The 20,335-nt window shown below is 46.0% G+C and overlaps 3 protein-coding genes and 1 long non-coding RNA gene across 12 annotated transcripts in view; 3 read left to right on the forward strand and 1 right to left on the reverse strand.

Annotated features, from left to right (window-relative positions):
• LOC148662276 (uncharacterized) lies at positions 1–9,478 on the forward strand. Of its 4 annotated transcripts, XM_088637255.1 has the most exons (7): positions 1–350; positions 468–530; positions 1,234–1,326; positions 3,620–3,739; positions 4,178–4,240; positions 5,259–5,435; positions 7,715–9,478. In XM_088637255.1, exons 1-7 carry the CDS (start codon positions 332–334, stop codon positions 7,741–7,743), a joined length of 564 nt encoding a protein of 187 aa, XP_088493381.1. In that variant the 5' UTR covers positions 1–331; the 3' UTR covers positions 7,744–9,478. The 4 variants fall into 4 exon arrangements, 3 of the variants coding, with proteins under 3 accessions (XP_088493381.1, XP_088493379.1, XP_088493380.1); XR_015939703.1 differs by lacking the exons at positions 1–350; positions 468–530 and having other exon boundaries at positions 537–1,326; positions 7,715–7,803; positions 8,908–9,478; XM_088637253.1 differs by lacking the exons at positions 1–350; positions 468–530 and having other exon boundaries at positions 537–1,326.
• LOC148662277 (uncharacterized) lies at positions 5,568–19,710 on the reverse strand. Of its 2 annotated transcripts, XR_015939705.1 has the most exons (4): positions 19,573–19,710; positions 19,117–19,241; positions 7,679–7,835; positions 5,568–5,783 (listed from the first exon to the last, which is right to left on the reverse strand). It is a non-coding gene; the product is annotated as an uncharacterized LOC148662277 (long non-coding RNA). The 2 variants fall into 2 exon arrangements; XR_015939704.1 differs by lacking the exon at positions 19,117–19,241 and having other exon boundaries at positions 19,573–19,647.
• Positions 13,336–16,349, forward strand: LOC148662278 (urocortin-3-like). Of its 3 annotated transcripts, none has more exons than XM_088637256.1 (3): positions 13,336–13,561; positions 14,403–14,600; positions 15,528–16,349. In XM_088637256.1, coding segments are annotated over exons 2-3 (414 nt in total). In that variant the 5' UTR covers positions 13,336–13,561; positions 14,403–14,599; the 3' UTR covers positions 15,941–16,349. The 3 variants fall into 3 exon arrangements, with proteins under 3 accessions (XP_088493382.1, XP_088493384.1, XP_088493383.1); XM_088637258.1 differs by having other exon boundaries at positions 14,406–14,600; XM_088637257.1 differs by lacking the exon at positions 13,336–13,561 and having other exon boundaries at positions 14,333–14,600.
• cidec (cell death inducing DFFA like effector c) overlaps positions 19,679–20,335 on the forward strand; it is a 9,507-nt gene continuing 8,850 nt past the window's right edge. The window contains exon 1 of one of the 3 annotated variants that reach the window (XM_088637245.1): positions 19,679–19,820. The gene's annotated coding sequence lies outside the window, so the exon portion shown is untranslated. Of the gene's footprint in view, positions 19,821–19,845; positions 19,945–20,003; positions 20,023–20,335 lie in introns of those variants that run through there. The other 2 variants (XM_088637247.1, XM_088637248.1) reach the window with 2 other exon arrangements.

A 20,335-nucleotide genomic window follows, 5' to 3' on the forward strand; every position in this document is an offset into this window, starting at 1 on the left:
AGGGCTTTGACGTTCTGCACCATGAGCAGGAGGGCACAGTGAGGTTAAGGCATCACATGCCTTTCCCTGGTGGATACTGTTCACTGGGACAATGGTGTACTCCTTCCTGCTAGCCTGTCAGCATTTCTGCAACAGTCTCATACACTTCCCCTTTTCCAGGCTGGACTGGATGTTATTTAATACACAGGACATCAGCTGTGCAGGTAGACTCCCATTGACCCTTTTCAAGTTTCACCAGCTGCGGAGCTTTGCGTTGATAAAACAGACTGTATTTGAGTCTGCTCTGAATAAGCCCGCAGAGTGAAAGATCCAGCTCCTGGACTCGGCTTAAATGCAAGAACTGGCAGCAGGTAAAGCTTGGAGTGGCTCACACTGCTGTGCAATGGGAGCCTGACACTGTCGGCGAGCTCTCTCGACAGCCTGTGGCTGCTGTCTGTTCAGGTTGTCTGTGTCTCCTTATGCTTCAGGGAATTACAGGATGAAGCCGCCAGTCTTCGACACCTTGGGAGCAGAGACAGAGGTGTCAGAAAGTAATTGTTGTTTTCTGTTTCTGTGTTTGGTTATGTACAGTATAGAAGTACTCTTGCACACAGGCACATTGACTCAGAGACCGGCACACCCTTGGAGACAGAATCCGACACCAGGGGAACACATTGACTCCTACAGCACAGCTGATTGATTCGTTTTGAGTATTATGAGCTACAGGATGTTTTTACTTGTTAATCAAAAAAAGAAACAGCAGTACTGTACTGTAACTCCAAACCTCTTGCTTATGAAAATGTACCCACATTGAACCAACAATTTTAAAATATCCAGCCTGCCAGTTAGTAAAAACCAGAACTGGATCAATCTGCTGTGCAGTGGGGTCATGTGACCCCAGCTGACAGCGCCAGTGGCTCTTACTAACTCACACCTTTGTCTCTAACCCACTGGTTTCCTATGGTGATGTTTCGTTGGATTTCTGGGGATGGGAGATGGTCATTTTTCCATAATAAGTTGTTCAAATAGGAATAACAACTCTGCGAGTGCCATCTTCTGTTGTACTGTGTTGTTCTCCTCTGTTGTGAATGCTTCTTTGTCCCAGAAGTCACCCCCAAGATTCCATCTGACTGTCTTCTTGATGTTGTTGCTGTGACTGTCTTATGTTGTTTACTAACGAGCCGAGTTTGTCTGTTCTCTCCTTGGGTCTTGCTCATGTCCTCCACACACACCCAACTGCCCCGCCCCTCTCAGGTTTTGTCCCAGACTCCCCATCCCGCCTGCCTGCCCAGTCCTATCGCACCCGGCCCATTCCAGTACTGAAGCTGTCGCAGTCAGGCGAGCAGGGTGAGTCCGTCTGTCCATCTGCTGTTCGTCCATCTGCCTGCCCACCTGTCTCTCTCTGCATGCGAGTGTATCTTCCTCACTCTCTCTCTGCATGTGAGTGTCTTCCTCACTCTCTCTGCATGTGAGTGTGTCTTTTCTAATGCTTTTATCCAGGTCATCTCAAGAGAGTGTCAATGCAGTGTAAAACATAGATAAGATCACTTTATTAGCCATATACAATTTCTTGCATTAGAAATTCATCTTTTCGCATACCCTAGCTTGCTCTCCATGAGACACAGACACACAGACAGGGAGAGAAGCTTGGGGTCAGAGCAGTGTCAGCCATTTATACGGCACCCCTGGAGCAGTTGGGGTTAAGGGCCTTGCTCAGGGGCCCATCGGAGTAAGATTCCTCTGCCGGCCGTGGGATTTGAACCGGCAGCCTTCCAGCCACAGGTGCAGATCCTTAGCCACAGTACCACCACTCTTCCCCCTATATATTTAGAGAGAGAGAGTGATTTTTTTTTTACAAAAAATGTAACTCAGGTCTGATGGATTGTATCAAATATTTTAAACTTAAATGTCAAAATCTTAATATACTCTACAGATCAGGTAAACAATAGGATTCAGTAGGAAATATTTCCATTTTTGTGAAATTACATAACTGAAGCTCAGTCTTTTCAATCCACGAACAATACTGATCGATCAATAAGCTTCTCAGTTCATTATTCCTCCTGCTTGAAATGGAAATAACATTGTTAATGAACACAGTGAACTATTGATATAAAACGTGTTTGTTACTGAAACAGGCTACACTGAGGGTAACTGAAAGTGCTTCTGTTCCGATTGCCTGCTCCTCCTCGTCATCAACACAGTTAGAGCTGTGGACTAATGCACAAGTCTTTGCAGTTGATAGACCTGCAGTGACAACACAGGTCCACTGTTTTCAGGGTGGGAGCTGTGTTGCGATTCTGTGTTCATCTCCCTGTTCACTGCTTTGACATTCACTGGGCTCCAAGTGTGCTGATCACCTCATCTTCTCTCTCTGTCCCTGTCCTTGTTATTTTGCCACTCTCTTATTCTTCATTTGCTGTACTTTTAATGTTTTTTGTACATATTTTTAAAGGTTTTATTTTCAAGGCCTGTAAAATCTTGTTGTGGTTGCCAGCTGAATCAGCTTGCTGCTGTCAGTGTCGGTGAGCAAGGTCAGGCACAGTCAAGCAGGCTTAAGAAAACCCACTGAGCCTGCAGGCTCGCAGAGCACTGTCGGAACACGAGATGCCGTTTGCAGAAACACCTGGGGGGCTCAGCTCTAGCTTCAGTAAAGGGTGCAGAGTGGAGCATTCTGGGACATGTCAATCCTAGGTGTTGTACAGGGGCAACAGCAGGGCAAACCACAGAATTACCAGGTTGTTTCATGAGATCAGTCCTTTCTTCAACTACTGGGCCATACTTACTCCTGTGTATGCTTTGTACCTGTGTGTAACTGAGAGATCACTTTGGTGAAGTGCATATGAGTAACATCATATTAGCTTCTTGCTTTGGAATGCTTTTTCTGGCCAGCCCTGTTTCTGCAGATCAGTCAGCAGTGTTTGAAGCCGTGAAGATCAGAGTCTTCCCATGTTAAAATGAGCAGATCTGTGAGATAATGTCACAACCCTGAACACACATTGGAGCAGACCCAGCTGCAGCAGTGTCCAAGGCTACAATTGGAGCCTTGTGCTTGCTGCAGGGCCTGATGCGGGCCACAAAGTCACGAAGAAAACAAGGTTGCAGAAGAAATGTGGGGGAAATGAGAGGCTCATTTTAGCATGGCAGGACTGTGTAGCGGGCCACTCTTTCTCATCATTGAGCTCTGCTTGAAGCCAGTCTGCTGTCTGTTGGTTTGGGGGTGTACAGAATGTGTGTGGAGTGTGTTGGGGTGCTGTCATTTCCCACAGCCTGGTCCCTGAGTGAATTCGTCCCGGTCTGTCCAGCAGAGGAAGTTCCATTCTGCAGACACGGCTTCCAGTGGCTGGTTCAGCAGTGCTGAAAAGCTTGGCCTGGTCCAGCCTGCCCTGCTGTTTGGTCTGGCTGAACGAAATGGGGACTCAGTGCCAGTGTGTCTGATTGGATGACACTGACTGCCAGTGTACTGAGTCCCTAATGGGACCGGATGACTGACTGACCCATTGATTGACTGACAAACTGAACGCTACAGATAATCTGGGCTGATGGAGTGATGACTGCCTGATGGACAGACAGCTGTAGGTCAGCAGGGCAGGCAGTGTAGGGCAGAGGGGGCTCTGATTGTCTGGCGCCCCCTATGTTTCAGGGCGGGAGCTGCGTGTGGTGGTGAATACAAATGACCCTGACTACGAGCATGTATACTCTGTGGAGAGCTACGATGACCCCACAGAGGAAGACCTGTTTCCCACCGTCACCTTAACTGAGGGTCAGTATGCTCCTTTCCTCTCACCTCTCTGTACTTCAGTCTCTTGTTTCTCCCACAAATTCAGATTCAAATACAAAGTGCTTTGCTGGTATGGCTGGTAAGTTACTGTGTTAACAAAGCATGGTACTTGCTATGGAAAAGTGGAAAAAATTGTGGAACATTTTTTATGTAGGTTGTGCTACTCCAAATTGGCACTGCTCACACAAGAGAAATTTAGTATTATTGACGATTGGATTATGCTGCATTAATGAGCTAACCAGCATTAAAATACTCTTGATTTCAAAGTGCCTAGTCATGATGTGAGTCCTTAGTCACTAGAAGATGAAGATGATGATCTGACCGTGTTCCCCCTCAGTCGCTGTATGCCCAGTAGCTCTTGCCTTGCCAGTGGGTCCGTGTGCTGGTCTGAGCAGTGATTGTACTGTTCTGTCTCCTCAGGCGAAACCAGTACCATCGACCCCCGGCAGGCCGTGCGCAGCAGGCGAGCGCTCGCTGGTGAAGGTAACGGTGCTACTGGTGCACCACGTCTCACCGCTCCAGGCTGGCTGCTTTCAAAAGCTTCTTCTGGCAGACAGGGTTGAGCTGATGGGGGACTGATGGGTGGGGTGTGGCCCAGTGGTCAGGACCTGTTCTGTTCAGGGCAGCTGGACACTTCTCTTTTCTTTCAGCCCCTGCAACAACCTGGGAGTCTGTGGTTTCCAGCTGTGTTCCTGCAGCGCAGCAGGCGTGCAGATCTCCAGTCTGAACAAAGATTCAGTTGATGCATTTGAGCAAAGAGTTACTTAGACATTGTGGTTAAGTGATCAGATGAAGTGAAAGCCCTTGTGAAAGAAAACTAATGCTGAGACACACTGCTTCTCTAACCTATCAGCCTACTAGACAGAAACAAAGTATTAATTAGACGTACCAGTGAATCAATTAAGTGATCAAAGCACTTGTGAGACTGGAGATCTGCAAAGGCCTCAACTAGAATTCCCTCTTTCAGTCTGATGAGTTTAAACAGTCCCATGACACAGTCCGAGTCACTCTGCAGCCTTTATCTGCAGGAACGCACAGATCTGAAGTGCTGCCCATGCTGGTGTCCTGCTTAATTTCCTAGGTTTAACCATCTAAAACTGCCTTTTGTTTTGTAGCTTTTTCCATCAAGGTCTTGCCTTGTTTCTGGTGCAAGTTTTACTAACATCCCTCCAGGGCCATGTGCACGCAGGGACAGTGGTGCTGGCTGAGTTCTGCATGTCGGCATGACCTGGCAGTACAGACTGGTGGTTTTGGAAACTGGTGTTTTATGCATGAAAAGGTCTTGTTTGTGGTGACCAATGCATATTGGACATTTCTGTGTTACTGAGACAGAGCTGGAGGCCTGTCTGTACTTGCTTGTGCTTACAAAACCTGCACATCCTGTTACACAAGTCAGTATGACAGCACTTCCAGCCTGTTAGTTTGCCAGATAGCTCCAACGCAAACCCATCAGAACAGAGCTGCAACCAGAGCTGAACTCATGCTGCCTTCCCCTGCCCAGCAGACTCCTGCTTGTTGCCTCTGGAGGAGGGCACCTGCTCACGCTACACCCTGCGCTGGTACTTCAACTCTCGGGTGTCCGACTGCCGCCCCTTCATCTACAGCGGGTGCGGAGGAAACGCCAACCACTTCACCTCTAAAGAGGACTGTCAGCTCCACTGCCAGGGCAAGCGGGCAGGTAAGGGCATTGCCACCTGCAGTGGCAGGTGTGTAGGAGTGTGGAGATTGGAGACCTGCTGTTGTCAGGCTGGAATTGTACCTGAGTGGCCTTTCAGGAGCAGGCGAGGAAGAAGATGAGTGTACAAAAATATCACTTCAGCACTTCATGGATGTCTTGCTGTTTTTTTATTGACGCAATATTCCAAAGAACAAAAAGTTGAATTTGTGTTTCATAATTTACCAATCAGAAGTGTCAGTTGTCAGACAGAACAGGAGAGGTACGCAGCATCCTTTGAAGAGGCATGGAGCAAAATGGAATCCTGTGAAGCATGCCCTGTCAGAGCTATATGCTTCTTTCCATTCTGACCTGCAGTGGAGAGATCACAGGCTCAGAAGTTTCTAGCTCATAAGAACAGTGCTCACTGTTGAGTGGAATAGCCAAAGCCACTTGGACCATCCTCTCCAGCACTAGAGAAACCCAGACAGTCAGCTACTGACACAAGACCATCCCCTCCAGCACTAGAGAAACCCAGACTCAGTCAGCTACTGACACAAGACCATCCCCTCCAGCACTAGAGAAACCTGGTCTCAGTCAGCTAATGACACAGGACCATCCCCTTCAGCACTAGAGAAAGACAGTCTCAGTCAGCTACTGACAGAGCCCAAACTCAGAGTGAAACATTTGTGGATTGTCTGGGAATTACATGTATATGAGGACATGCTGAGAGTCTGCATCTTATGTGTTTTGTAGTGAGGACAGCTGAAAAGATGAGGAGATGGCTATTCTAAAGTATGAAAAAATGCAGGTTAAAAGCAAAAACTAGGACAGAGCCTGCATGTGATATATATGTTTAAGGCAAGAGCCAGCATGGCTGATCTGGAAGGGTCCATTTGCCTCTGGGTCTTCATTCCATGTTTTCTGGTAATGACCTAAATCAGTTTGTTATTCAAATGCTGGTGCTCTCAGGGGACAAAGAGACCCAAAATACTTGGAGACATGCTGGGCTTGAGGATTAGAACTGTAGTTAATATTAAAATTGTATGTTTAGGATACTGAGATATAAACTGGCATCCAATTTCAAAGAAAAATATTTTGGCCCTGCTTTATTTTCAATATTTTTTGCATGCTACTTGTAAAGCACTGGAGTTTTAAAAGAGCTATGTATCTGTGTGAGAGTCGCTTCTCATTACGGAGAGGACAGATTAATATGGTGAAGCATTCACAGATCATTCTGTATTTTCTCTCTCCCCACAGCTATCCTTCTCTAGTGTTCTGTCTCTCTGTATCCTCTCTCTCTACATCCTTGTCTCTCTCTGTATTGCTTTGTGCTGACTTTATCATTCTGAAATCTTGGGGGTAGATGATGTCTAAAAACTCAGCTTAGTGCTTGGGGTCATGAGCTATTTAGAATCTTCCTCCTCCTATCATAGCTGAACAGACACACATGGCTATAAATAAAATCAGCTGAGAACTGCATATGAACTGTCTGTCTCTGTTCTTCACTGTACACGACACTCTCACACGCACACAGGAACACAGGCAGGAAAGTGAAGCACACAACCCTGCACAAAGCATAACCTGTATCTGCACCAGTAACAGTGCACAGACACTGGGAAGAGCTCTTCACAGGCAGAGCAGGGCTTTGTAGATTCTTTGTATGAATGGGTCATTCTTCTGTGTCCTAGAAGGTTAAAAGGCACAGTTTTCTATATCATCTTCTTCAGCCTCTTCTTCCTTTTTTCCTTATTTTGGGAACGTGGCTGTTGCTCCAGCATGCTTCTGCTCACAGTAAGAAAGACGTACGTCCAGCAGCCTGCGCTTCCAGGCTTCATGGGCAGATGGGTGTTTGGAGCTACAGGCTCCTGTTCTTGCTGACTGGAGTCACAACTATATCTGTGTCCAGATACTGAGATCTAAGTGACAGCTTCTGCTTTTTGAGGTGGGGGGAGGGGGGTTACAGCTTCTCCCAGGCCCCCCAACATTTTTCAAAAGAAATGTTTACACTCCCACATCAATTTCCCCAGGTTTCTGGGGCTGAGAGTCTGGGTGAACCAAGTATAGGAGCCTTCCCTGGAGAGTGGGAGTTTTAAATCCCCTTGGGGACACTAAGGTGCTGTACTTCCCCTGTATTCCTCTATCCAGTCCAGATGGATACAGTAATTGTGGGAAAACCACTTGGGTGGCACACTGTAATGCACTTTCCCATGTCAGAAAACAGCATAAACTCTGCCTTTGAGCCCCAACAGGGTTCGGCCTTTTACCTGCGGTGTGCTGAGTTGTGGGTTTCTCTGTTTCAGACACAGCGCTGGAGAAGAAGGACAGCTGAGATGGTCATAGCAATCCATCGCTGAGCAGTTTACAAAATGGACTCCCTTTCACCTCTGCAGTAGGCACCCCATACTTCTGACACATCCCTCCCTGCAATGGGGAATGAGCTGCACACACTGCCACACACAAATAATGCCAGATGGAGACACAATCACAAAGATACTGGGGAAAAGTACACACAATGATTGACATAGAAAACAGACATGAACAGTGCCATGTGTGTTGGCCGTACCTATTTGTTATGCAAGAGGCAGAACAGGAACAAACTAACAATTGAAACACTCTTGATTTTAAACTGCTGAAAGAGCAGACAGTTCCAACTCTAAATGCAGCATCAAAGAAGTATATTTAAGCATGTGTTCACAACTGAACTTAGTTTTCCTAAAGAAACAGGAAAATTTAGTGTTATGGAAACTGAACCTTACACTATTTTATTACACACAGGCAAATTCAATTATATATACACTGAAGATCCATTAAACTGTCAAAAAATATTTTAAGAAAACTATAGCAGCATCTATTCTCAGTCATTCCTGAGATATTCCACATGGAAGAATCCTAGAATCCCCAAATATGATTTAGTCAGAACTGATTCTTTGGGAATGGATAAAATGCTTAGTGCCATGGACACTGTCTTTTTTCAACCAGTGCTGGCTGGAAATTCAAAGGAATTTGGAGCAAAACACTGGATGTCAGCAGCAGAGCTCCTGAACACACAGCCAATCTTTCAACAGATTCTCAGACGAAGATCTATGTAGATATTATAGAAAAGGGAACAAAGACCCGTTGCCTACAACTTACATTACACAATGCTGTTCTGCAGTAGTCAATTTAAACCAGCACCCTGGACAGCACCTCTCTTTCTGACAGTTCGTCTTTCCCTGATGAAGGGGGACTAGTGCCCGAGTCTCTCTCAGAGGGGTGTGTGATGACTCTCATGTGTGTTAGCCATCTTCTGCTCTTTTTACCTTCTTTTAAAACCTGTGTGAAAATCTCAAATCCTGTTTCGCTTGTGGCCAAATGGCGAGGCTGAAAGCACATACCATGCCACGCCCTCTGCCGCCACGCCCACTGCCTGCCTGTCTGCTCAGACTCTGGCGCCCGGCCAGCACATGACCCGAGGTGAGTGCTTGAGCCAGCTGCTCCCTGTGTGTCACCCCAGGTGAGCTCCTCCTGCTGCTCAGTCCTTCACAGGAGGAGTCAGGCACCGGCCACATCCTTCTCCTGCTGCCTGTTGCACGAGAATCCTGTTCTTGGAGAGGCAGAGACATGGGGAAATCTGGTCCCACAGAATAGCGCAGTAGTACAGGGAGGGAGCCCAGGATGTCCACAACCGTCTCTTTTGCCTTACAGTTGAGTGGAATTTCAGTTTATATATATGCACTCCCCAATGCCTAGAACCAGCTTTAAAAATGTATGGTCAGATATTCTAAACATGTGCACGTTAGGGTGAGAAGGGAATCTGATATAATGTACAAATGTTTTTATATTGCCTGGGAAATCATATTTTTTTGTCTGAAATATGTTTTTTTAACTTTGCATGTTTGTCTCCACAAATGAATGGTGCTATATTTAATGTTATTTGTATTGAAGCTTTTATGTTTTAAATTAAGATGGAATCTGCCATTTTTTGTAAAAACTGAAGGTGGAATTTTAAAGCAATGTATTAAATACAGGTCTTATTTTCAAAATGTAAAAAAAAAAAATTATTAAAAAAACCTAAAGTAATTGAATGTTGTGTGATGGCTAATGTTTCAAAGCTAAAGCATCTGCACAACTGGCCAAATCTTTCACAAGTATGTTGTTGAAAATCACTGCCAGGGTGAAATTAGACACTTGTGCTCGATGGTCCCCAACATGTAGACAAAAGGCTCCACGTCTTTCTATGATGCCCCCTGAATGCACACAAACACAGGAGCCCTAATGACGGACTAGAGCCATGCCTGTCATCGAACCCTCATCCCTGGGCTGAAAGGCCCGAGCAGGTGGCCATCTGTGTGAGTGGTTGAGGGTGTTTTGTCTTGGAGAAGTGATTTCCCTGCCAGATGTAAAGTTCCAGGAGGCTTCATGCTAAAAGCTTACAGACTTATTACATGACAGGTATTTGCTGAAGGCTCTATTCCTCGTGATGAAGCGGTGCACCTTGCTCTTGTGTTCCACTTCAACACGTGTGGATAAGAGCTTTCCTAGGATATGGACTTGAAAAACAGCTAAGAACCATCAAGGTTAAGGTGCCAGAGATACTCACGACAGTTCAGCTCTTTAGGGTTTTAATATTCTCATCTAAAATCTACAGTATAGCTGCGTACTTCTGCTTAATTGCTGTTTTAATCATTCATTCTTAAATTTTGATTGTATTAAATTAACTATCATTATAGCACTGTTTTGCATCTGCTCAGGCTATATTTACTTTATTTACTGGATGTTTTTTGTGTTTGTAATTTAATTGAATTATTTTTATTGGGCCCCCTTGTTTAGGGCGTCTCCTTCATGGCCAGGTTAAGGCACAGCCGACTAGACACGTGCTAATTGTTCATTTTTCACTTTCGAATAAAATACACATACAATTCACTGAAAGCGTTCATGCATATTATTTCAAATAAAAGTAGATGTGATTTTCCATGTCATTATGTGCGAGCTGTAATTTAATTATGGACTTACGGACCCGACAAATGCAGGTAAAGCAAATCTGAGAAACAACATGAAGTCTGTAAGTGACTGACTGACTCATCGAGAGGCGTTACTCTGCCTGTGACTGCCTGATGCCCGAACTACAGTGAAGCCTTTGAAGGGCAGGACAGCAGACATAGTAGAAGCAGTAAATGACATTCAAAAAGACTGATAAAAGAACTCGTGGACCCTTGTCTTTCGATGGCCTTAAATGATTAAAAACTCACCCACGCAAAGAAGTACATAAATACTCTGAAAAAGACGGAAGAGGAGAGATCAATAAACAGGTCCGAGGGGACTGGAGCTTTCCCGGTCTTAATTAAAGCAGCGCAGTGCCGAGAGCAGCCCTGGGCCTCTCTCTGCAGACTGCACCTGCTCTGGCCACATCATCAGAGTGACAAACAGCACTGCGGTAATGGAGCTGTCTGACCAGGATGGAAAGGGGCTCCTCGTCCCAACGCTGCCTTGCCTCCCAGGCAGCTGTCAGTCTGCAGCCCTCTCCTGCGACTCCAGCAGCACAAGAGTCCCCTCTGCACCACATAGCCCTGTCACACATGCCTGCAAAATGGAGCTGGCTAGGACTGTGAGGGAAAGCTAACCTGACTGCAAAAGAAAACTCGAAACACACAGTCTTCGGCATCTTCAACACCCAAACTAACCTCCACTGACTACCCAAAACCATACAAGACAAATGGCACTCACCCGTACTAAACTAGTGTACTAATACAAAATCAACTAAGTGTGTAAAGTGTACCCAACAACCTAAACTAACCTTATATACAAAAGTTCACACAAAAACACAAGTGAACCAGGAATACAAAAAAAAAGGGAAAACAAGAGTAATCAACAGGAACAGGGTACAAAAGAACACAAAGGTTGAACATGTAACATGTTAGGGCAAGATAATGGCAAAACAAGGATGAACACACAAAAACAAAAGTACAAATAAACTAACAGAAAACCAACAAAACAACAAAGCCAAAGCTATACGAAAATACACACACACAAAGTAAAACAAAGCAAACCAACGAAACCGAAGCAATAACCAAAAGCGAAGCAATAACCAAAACCAAACGGGACTGAAGTCAAACGAAAGGCCTCTCCTTGCTGATAACCTCCATGTTATATGCTGAATAAGATGTGTTCTGATTGGCTGAGAGCTAATTGATGATGACGTCATACTGAAACAGTGGTGTGATGGTGGGCCAATGGGGGAGGGAGAACAATCAAGGGTCAGCAGTGTGGACATAACAGAAAAAACACACAAAGAACACACACTGGGACGTAACAGCCTCATACCAGCTCTCCCGCTGAGACCCCCACATGGCCTCGTACCCCCTCCCTCACTGACCACTCACCTTTCACAGGAAAAACACTTCTACCTGCTCTGCCTCCCTCTGTGAGTCACTCACCTGGCTTCATACTCCCTCCCTGCTGAGACCCTCACCTAATAATAATAAATACTCATTTAACGCTTTTCTGCAGACTCCACTCAAATCACTTTACCCCCTTCCACCACCAATGTGTATTCCCCACAAGAGTGCGCCAGTAAGCTCCCCACACCAGCTCTCAGAGTGAAGCCAGTTCAGAGATGGGGATTATTAGGAGGCGATGATTTGTAAAGGCTGGGGAGAAATTTAAACACTTCTACTCTTTTGGAGAAACGAACTGGGATTTTTAAGGACCACAGAGAGTCAGGACCTCGGTTTTATGTCTCACCCGGAGGACGACACAGATTTAACATTATAGTGTCCCCCTCATTAGGGGCATTAGGAGCCACACAGACTGCAGGGTGGCAGGACATTTTATGGAGGACAGGCAGCTCCAGCAAGTCTGCCGTTTGTGAATGAGTAACGGCCAAGGGGCTAAAAAATGAGCTCAGCGGCTCTGATTGCTCATCATTGTGAGTCACCCATCAATGCTGCTCTGAGATAGAGTGAAGCTGTCAGTGCAGCTTTCTGGGAAGCTAGATAGGAAAGAGTTGGGGGCACAGATCACGGGGCTGGGGTTTCTTGTCTTCTTTTGATAGAAACAGCCCAACAGGATGAATGGACCACATCTTACTTGCAATTGTGATTAATGATGCGAGGTTGCACAGGTGAAGAGAAATGCACATTGTTTCTGTGGCTCTTTGCTGCTTGGTCGCCCCTGACTCTCAAGTCCCTGAGTTACTGAACCTTCTTCTGCTTTGTCTTCAGAAGAGGCAATTTAGACTGAAGCCCTGTTATCAGTGATTGCCCTTGCTGACCACCCTTAGTCTAGGAGAGTCGCTTTGATGAACACAAATAATCATTCATAGACGAGGAGAAGATAGTGGAATCTATGGGAATCATGATGGCAAGAAGCCTCACTGTCTCACTGTAGCTCTGCTCCTTCCCTTGTGCAATAATGGTGCTCAAGTCCAGGCCCAGAGAGTTCACTTCTGCTGTTTTCCTTTTTTAATTATTACCGAGGTCCCCTCTCCTTGCCTCCACATCTCACTATCTGCAAGTCCTCAATTTATTGGTAAGGCTGCAAAGTAATTACACCGGCATTTATTGTGCATTCAGATGACACGGCCAGCATGTTCCACTGATTAAAAGTCCCTGTGTGTAGTGGAGCTGCTACTGATTAAATTGAACTAATTGCTTTAAGGCTCTTTGACTTTCTTCCCCGTGATGGGAAGAGGCTGCGCTCGCTGGGCCATAATGAGCGCAGTTATAAATAGGCCTCATTGATCCGGAGACAGATGCCACCCACGCACCGTGGATCAGCTCAGGAAGAAGTGCTCCGCCACGCGGCCAAGCTACTGGACGGAGAGATGACCTCCACCTCTAAGGGTGTTCCTGAGGACTTACACATTTTAATTCTACAAAGATATAGTAAAGTAGGAGAAGTAACACTCCAACTTGATTAAAGACCTCCATTTTTGCAGGTATCGGAGTGTTATATCCAGCTCCACGCACACTTGTGAACAGTGTACTTATCAACGATTCCCAGACTGGGAGTCAGCATTCACCCAGAGTGACCCGGAGCAGGCTACTGGTTTGCAGTGAGCCTGTAGCAGGGCTGGACTGCCCTGTGCGGGGGATCTGTCTGGCCCAGCAGCACCTGGCAGAGGTATGGAATCGGAGAACAGGATGGACTGCATACGGGACAGACAGCAGGTAACTGTTGAGCAGTAAATCTGGACTTTGTTGAGCAGGGTGTGAAGGATCAGGTCTCAATCTTCTTTACGGACAGCTCCAGCAGAGCTGTGAGAAACTCTGTCTCTGGTACCTGGTTTTCAGAGCCCTGTTTCACTTCTACACTTTTTTTTACATCCGTGGGCTCTATTCTGAATGCTTCAGGGATTTTCAGTCAAGCCTGATTGATCTCTCCTGTGTAACAAATTGAAACAACAGACTGCTGTAATAAACCTGTTCAGTACTGCACACAGAGACAAGCTGTAGATCCGAGGTAGTTCTGATTACAGGCATGCTCCATCCACCATTAACATATCTAATGAATAAATAAGAAGTCTATACTTGACAACAATTCCTCTTTTTCGTTTATTGAACACTGCCTCTTCCAAACACATGGTAGCTTGGATTTCAAATGAGCTAACTATAGTTGCACAATAGGTCTTCATACCCTGTCAAGCTTGCTGTGCTGAATAAGTGCTCACAGAAATTGAAAGGAGGTGTCACTGTGACATCAGAAGGACTTAGCTAATTCAGAAATACTGCAGGTGAATTATGGCTGGAGAGCAGGTTGTCAAACGCTCTGTTTGAGAACTGGTCTCAGTTTGAAGAATTTCAGCCTGATAGAATGGGTACAAATGCTTTCATAGGGCGAAAGCAAAAGTGCTATAACATGTTCTGGAGCTGAGAGTGATGAGGATGGGGAGGAGAGCTGAATGATGGGAGGGATGGAGGGAAGATGATGCTGGGGACAGGGCGGTGGGGAGAGAGGGGGAGAGAGTCGAGGAGAGGAGAGGAGTGGCTCCTGATCAGTGCTGTCACACAGCAGACTGTGCTGGAGCCGAGAGCCACGGGCAGCACACAGCTGGACACATCTGGACAGACAGACACACACCAACACAGAGGAAGGAGAGGAAGACAGAGCCTCAAAGCCTGCCACTGAGCTGGACTCCTCCCGCATTCCCGAAGAAAAAGTAAAGGACTCCATCGGCTGACGAAGACCTGCCCGGAAGAGCTGCACCAAGTAAGTGCGTCAGGCAGCCTGTGTGTGGAGACGTGAACGCTAGTGCCCATGGGACTGTCTGTGGTTACAGGTTCAAGTTTACTGCTTTTGCAGTCAGGTACTGTCAGTTGACATTTGTGTCTTGGAAGGTTTACCAAGCTCACAAAAAATCATTAAACTTTTGTTTTAATTTCCTTTTCATACACCGTAGCTCTTCTCTCTCTCCTATTTTCAAGGTGTTCACACTGTGACTGGCACTAACACGGCGGTGCGATCTCTCAGTTTGACAAAGAAAGAAATTCTCTCAGACGAGAACCATGACTGTGGTTCCAATTAGCAGAGTATTAACAGAGTGAAATATTAGTTTTGGAATGTTTAGAAAATAAAAGATTAAATTTCATATGGCACATGTTAATATAAAGTTCGTACAGAATATAGCAAAACAAGCACACATACACACGTTAAATTAACATTTTCGATTATACTGTTATGTATTTTTCATGGAGAATCCTGGAGCATTTTTATATCGCAGTGTTATGGTCAGAGCTGGACTCGGGAAATTTCTCTCCTAGCACAGTTTGCACATAGGAAGAGATGACAAATGCTACACTTTGTGGCGTTCCGACAAGGATGACAGAATTCTCTAAGAAAGTGGGCAAAGATCCACTTAGGGCTGCATGAGATCGTAAAAAAAAAAACAGTGCGTTAGAGGGTGCTGAACTGTCGCAGACTTGTTCTCTTACTAAACGGCAGACTGTTTTTACCAGTTTTCCTTGACTGATACAGTCTTTATATCCTTTCACCGGCTCTTTGTCTGAACATAAATTTTGCATTAGATGAACAGAGTCCTCTTGCTGCTGTCTTTTCTCATTTGAGAGCCCGTGCGCATGTGCTTTCTCAGCTCCCTCAGCAACGGGACCCCCTGTCTTGCTCTGCCTCTCCCTTCAGTGGTCACGCCTTCAGCGAGGGGGGCTGTGCTCCTGCTGCTCCTGATGCTGTGGGGTGCCCTGGGCCAAGCCATGAAGCTGCGGGAGCAGCCTCTCCCCGCAGCCAGGAGACAGGCGTATGAGGTTGGAGACCTGCTGGCCATCAGCGTCCTGGACCGAGGCAGAGCGCTGAGCTCCCTGCTGGACGCAGTGCCGGTCCCTGTCAGCGCCCGGGTGAGCCCTCGGAAACGGACTCAGCACCGAGCATCGGTCGCGGCCCCCAAGAGGAACCCACAGGGGACACGGTTCTCCCTCTCCCTGGACGTCCCCACCAGTATCCTGAGCATCCTCATTGACCTGGCAAAGGCCAAGGAGCTCCGGGCCAAGGCCGCTGCCAACGCAGAGCTCATGGCACGCATCGGGCGCCGGAAATGACCACAGGGCTGGAGACTTAGGGACGTGCGGAACGAGGGTGGCAAAGGGGTGACGGGGATAGTGGGAAACTGGGGCGCTGATATACAGAGCCCTGCCCAGTGAACATGAGCTGCTTTGCTCTGGACAATACTAAGCAAAAACGTAGCAGCCAGTAACACAGCTGGACTTGTACAGCCTGCAGGCAGGTACTCAGGATCAAAGGGGAAGCGTGTTGAGAAAAGTGGATAATTCTACTGCCCTTGAAGCTGCATGTTTTAAAATGGGCTCTGTGCACGTTTCATAAAACTCTAATCTTTCTGTACTACTCTGGCACACACTTCAGGACAGGAGCAAGGGGCTCTTTATTGGACTACTGTATAATATATATATTTACTGGTCCATTAGTTATTGAATTAAACCTGTTACTCCATGCAGTGTTGGGTATCTTTTTAGTGCTTCAGTAGTGGTCATAGTAAACTGATTGTTTTCTACAGCTAACCAAGACGCTTTAGTGAGTGGGACATGTCTTCCAGTGACACAAGTGGAGGAGGAGGAAAGTCACATCCAACTGTTCAAATCTCAAGAGGGCTGGAGAAACAAGACTGGGAGTCTGAATGCGATGTCAAAGTGTTGCATTGCTTGGGCTGCATGAGGTGTTGCACAGTAAGTGCTGGATGGTCTACTATTCCTGATTAAGGATGAACTAAAAGCTAATCAAACAACATCTGAGTTCATAAATCATTTAACAGCACTCTGAATTATTTCACCTATTTGTTCCTCCTTTTCAAAACAAGCTGTTATGAAGTGATGTGTATATTAATCTTTCAGGATAATGGTTTTCGCAGACCCCAGGCACCTGGCACTGTTGTGACAATAAGGTTTTTCCTTTTGCAAATATGGTGAACTTTAGTTATACAGTGTCCACTAGTGGGTGAACAGTGTGTTTCCAGGCTACCAAATAGTCAGCACAGCTGAGGTACTGCTGTACATCAGGGCCACTTGGTGTGTACTATAATAGGCCATGGTCCAGCTTTCAGTGCTCCACAGTGTGGGCCAGGTAGGTCAATCTTCAGCCCTGGAGGGCTGGCATTCCTGCGGGTTTTTATTCCTGTTTGGCTGTCCTAGGTTTGAAAAGGCGATTTATAAATAAAAGTTATTATTAAATCAGCTCATTATTGTACCAATTTACAGTTTCACATCTGGACACCCTGACCTGGACACTTAAACCTCAGGAAATGTGAAGGACTGCCCTGCTGGAGGCCACATTCTTCATTATAAGTTGCTGAATAGGCCAACAAACTTTATGAGCACTTGATCTCTCTCTCTCCTTTAGAGGTAAAAACCTTTACGGATTCCTCCCTGCAGGAATCCCACTCTTTACCCTCTAAGGAGCTCTGTAGACCAGGCTTCCCAGTCCTGGATCTTGACCCCCTGTCTTCCGCTTCTCATTGCGACCCAGGTCCTAGGTCCTTAATTATACGTTTTAACTAAATTAATTTGCTTAATGGGAAGTGTAACTGTTCCATTAACACCTAACTTGAACCTGTTAACTATTACTGTTTACATGCAATTTGAAATCTGCCATGTCTATAGACTGAAAATAGTGAAGGTGCTCCGATTAGCAGGTCAATTAGCTCAGCTTTGGGCTCAGTGAAGAGCCCTGGAGTGCAGATGAGATTTAGGCTTGACAAGGTGTCAGCGTCACACAACCCGAGTCTGGACCTCAGACACGCAGATAACTGCAACAAGCCGATGACAAAACTGGGTCTATGGACGTACAGTACATACTGTGCCACTCGGCGAGAGGAAAGGAAATAAACTGTGACTGAAGAGGGACGAGTCAGGCGCCTCGGGCGCGCTGGGCTGCCTGATTACTGCTCACATCAGAAAGGGGCTCACACTGTTTGGACAGCTCGTTTCTGCAGCTTTTATACCGTAAACTGGCACGCTGCGATCAGCAGCCAGCCTGCGCTTTCTGAATTTCCTCTCTTACCACACGAGAATTATAATCGCGTTACTCTTCCGTCTGGACAGTCACTGCAGGGGACAGAGAATCCCAGTATCCCTCACCTATCATTTCTGTCTGATTGTCCCCCAATGTCTATAGAATTAAACATACTAAAAACAAAAACAAAAATGATGTCCAAAGTACAAAGACAAAAAACAGTACAGCTGCTGTACTTCAACAGTGCCGTTATGTCCGTTATGTTGAACTGATGATCATGTGCTCAGGAACAACAAATAACTCTTACAGAAAATATCAGTATTAATTTTCTGTGTATAACTGTGAAATTGTTTCTCCAACACAGCTGAGCAGTTTTCACTATCTCAGCTCACTGTGTGCCATCACTAGGACTTCTTAGCCTTATACCAGGTGAAATAACAGAATCACTAAACTGATTAACAACAACATTACATTAATTCCACATGAATACCTTTTCCATGTGTATTATATTATCTTGAATCTGTTTCTTCCTGAAATTCTCATATTACTGAGAAAACATGAGCCAAACAGCAGATAGAACATATTCATTCACATCGTGTAGCTCTCAACATTTCCCTCCAGTCATGTTATGAAAGGCTTACCCAATAAAACAAGTTTTTCATGACCACCCTTTTGTTTTTATATTCTAACCTGTTAGGTTAATAATCAATATGAGGGTATATAAGCTAGAAACAAAATAATATATTTACAAATCATATATTACAATTAGACTGCCCACTTACTGTAATTTACAAAATTGCTTAGGCTACCAGCTGGCAGGTAACTAAAAAATCATTAAGCAAACAAGAAAGATTTAACAAATAAATGAAAACTAAACACTACAATACAAAAGCTGTTTGGTAGTGTGCCTCACACATTCTCTCTCAGTGTTAAATGTCACAATGCAACTTGCTACTCTAAAACACTCATGTTTCTGTTAGTAATGTTATTGGTCAATTCAGAGAGCTTTCCTGTCAGCTCTATCTATGCCCGTAACTCAATGTTTCCTTTTAAGAGACATGCAGTATATATGTCTTCAGGTATGAAAGGTATTAACATAGACAAATAAACACTGGTAACGTGCGACACATACAATTATAATTAAGTCTAAGGATTTGCATACAAAACGTCTCTCGGGACGATTCCTGCAAGATATTTCTGAACTGGATACGACACCGGGTCCCCTGCTTCTCTACCCGGCTGGCACACTAACCGGGCCACGGGACACAGTAACCGGACCGGACCGGACCGCCCTCTTCACCACGAGCTCTAAGACACCGGAAACGATTTGTTTTCGCCTACAGTGCAGTTTCTTCAGTCTTCAGAAACTCCACGCATCTACAAATAAAGCAAGCAGACACGGAGGGGAGAGTTTCTCGCGTGTAAATGGAAACGCCCGTCTGGCCAGGATCGCAATTACGAGCTCTTTGTCACATAAAACTTTCGCCAGGAGCGTTTCCTGCTGCGTTCAGTTTGATCGAATGATGTCAGTTTTACATCACCAGCGCTTCTTCATAAAACGAGCTAAACCGCGTCAAATTCTCAAAAGCTAGGAACTCTCCCCTTTACCTTTCAGTCTGGGACTAACTTCTGCCTAATTATTTGCAGCTCACCTCATATAAAAATCCACATATATCTTAGATTTTGTATCGAGGAAAATTAGAAATACCTGATTCCCTCGTGTGCCGCTCCTCTGATGTTGTGACATCATGCAGGTGTGCGCTAGACACGCTGACCCAGTCACACGAATGACCTTTGCCCTGATTAGGGCTCCTGTCACATGACCGAGGTCGGTTGTTTCTCGTTCCCTGCGCCCCCCCCTCTCCAGACGTCACAGTCTTGGGTCGATAGTAGCTGGACAGGTTTGCTGTTGTGGGAACAGTACAGTGGACAGGGGTAGGAGCGGCCGGAGAGCCAGTGAGTACCATATTTTGATTTGTACCTCGTTACTTCACGGTGCACAGGTGCCGAGCGGGAAGGGGCAGTTACTGTGCGCATACCCGAGTAAAAGACCCTGTACAGTCCGGTACCGTGGTTTGTGGTGAGGCAATCCGTGCGTGGTCACATTGAAACCGCTGCGGGGGCTGGGGGAGCGCCCGAGCGCTGACCGGTGGAAACGGTAGGGGGGTTTTCTCTCCTGAAAGGGTTAAAGCAATACTGCCCGACTAATGCGAGAGCGAAGGGTCAAGACTGCTCCTGGCAGCTGCGGCCCGCGCGTACTCGCCTCTCGGACAGCCGAGGTCCACAGTCACCTCTCCTGCCTGTCACGCTCATCGCTGGTTCTTACTTGGAGTTTTCATTCAATATAATTAACTCTGTATTTAAACTTTGAGCCACTATTTCGGTCTCTCTTAGCTCACGGGCTTGCGGGATGAATCCTTGGACACACAACATTCCGTTTGCAAAGCCAGATCCTCAGGCAGCAAATATTT

The sequence above is a fragment of the Lepisosteus platostomus genome, chromosome 6 (assembly GCF_059453375.1).
Source record: "Lepisosteus platostomus isolate fLepPlt1 chromosome 6, fLepPlt1.hap1, whole genome shotgun sequence".
Lineage (NCBI taxonomy): Eukaryota > Metazoa > Chordata > Actinopteri > Semionotiformes > Lepisosteidae > Lepisosteus > Lepisosteus platostomus.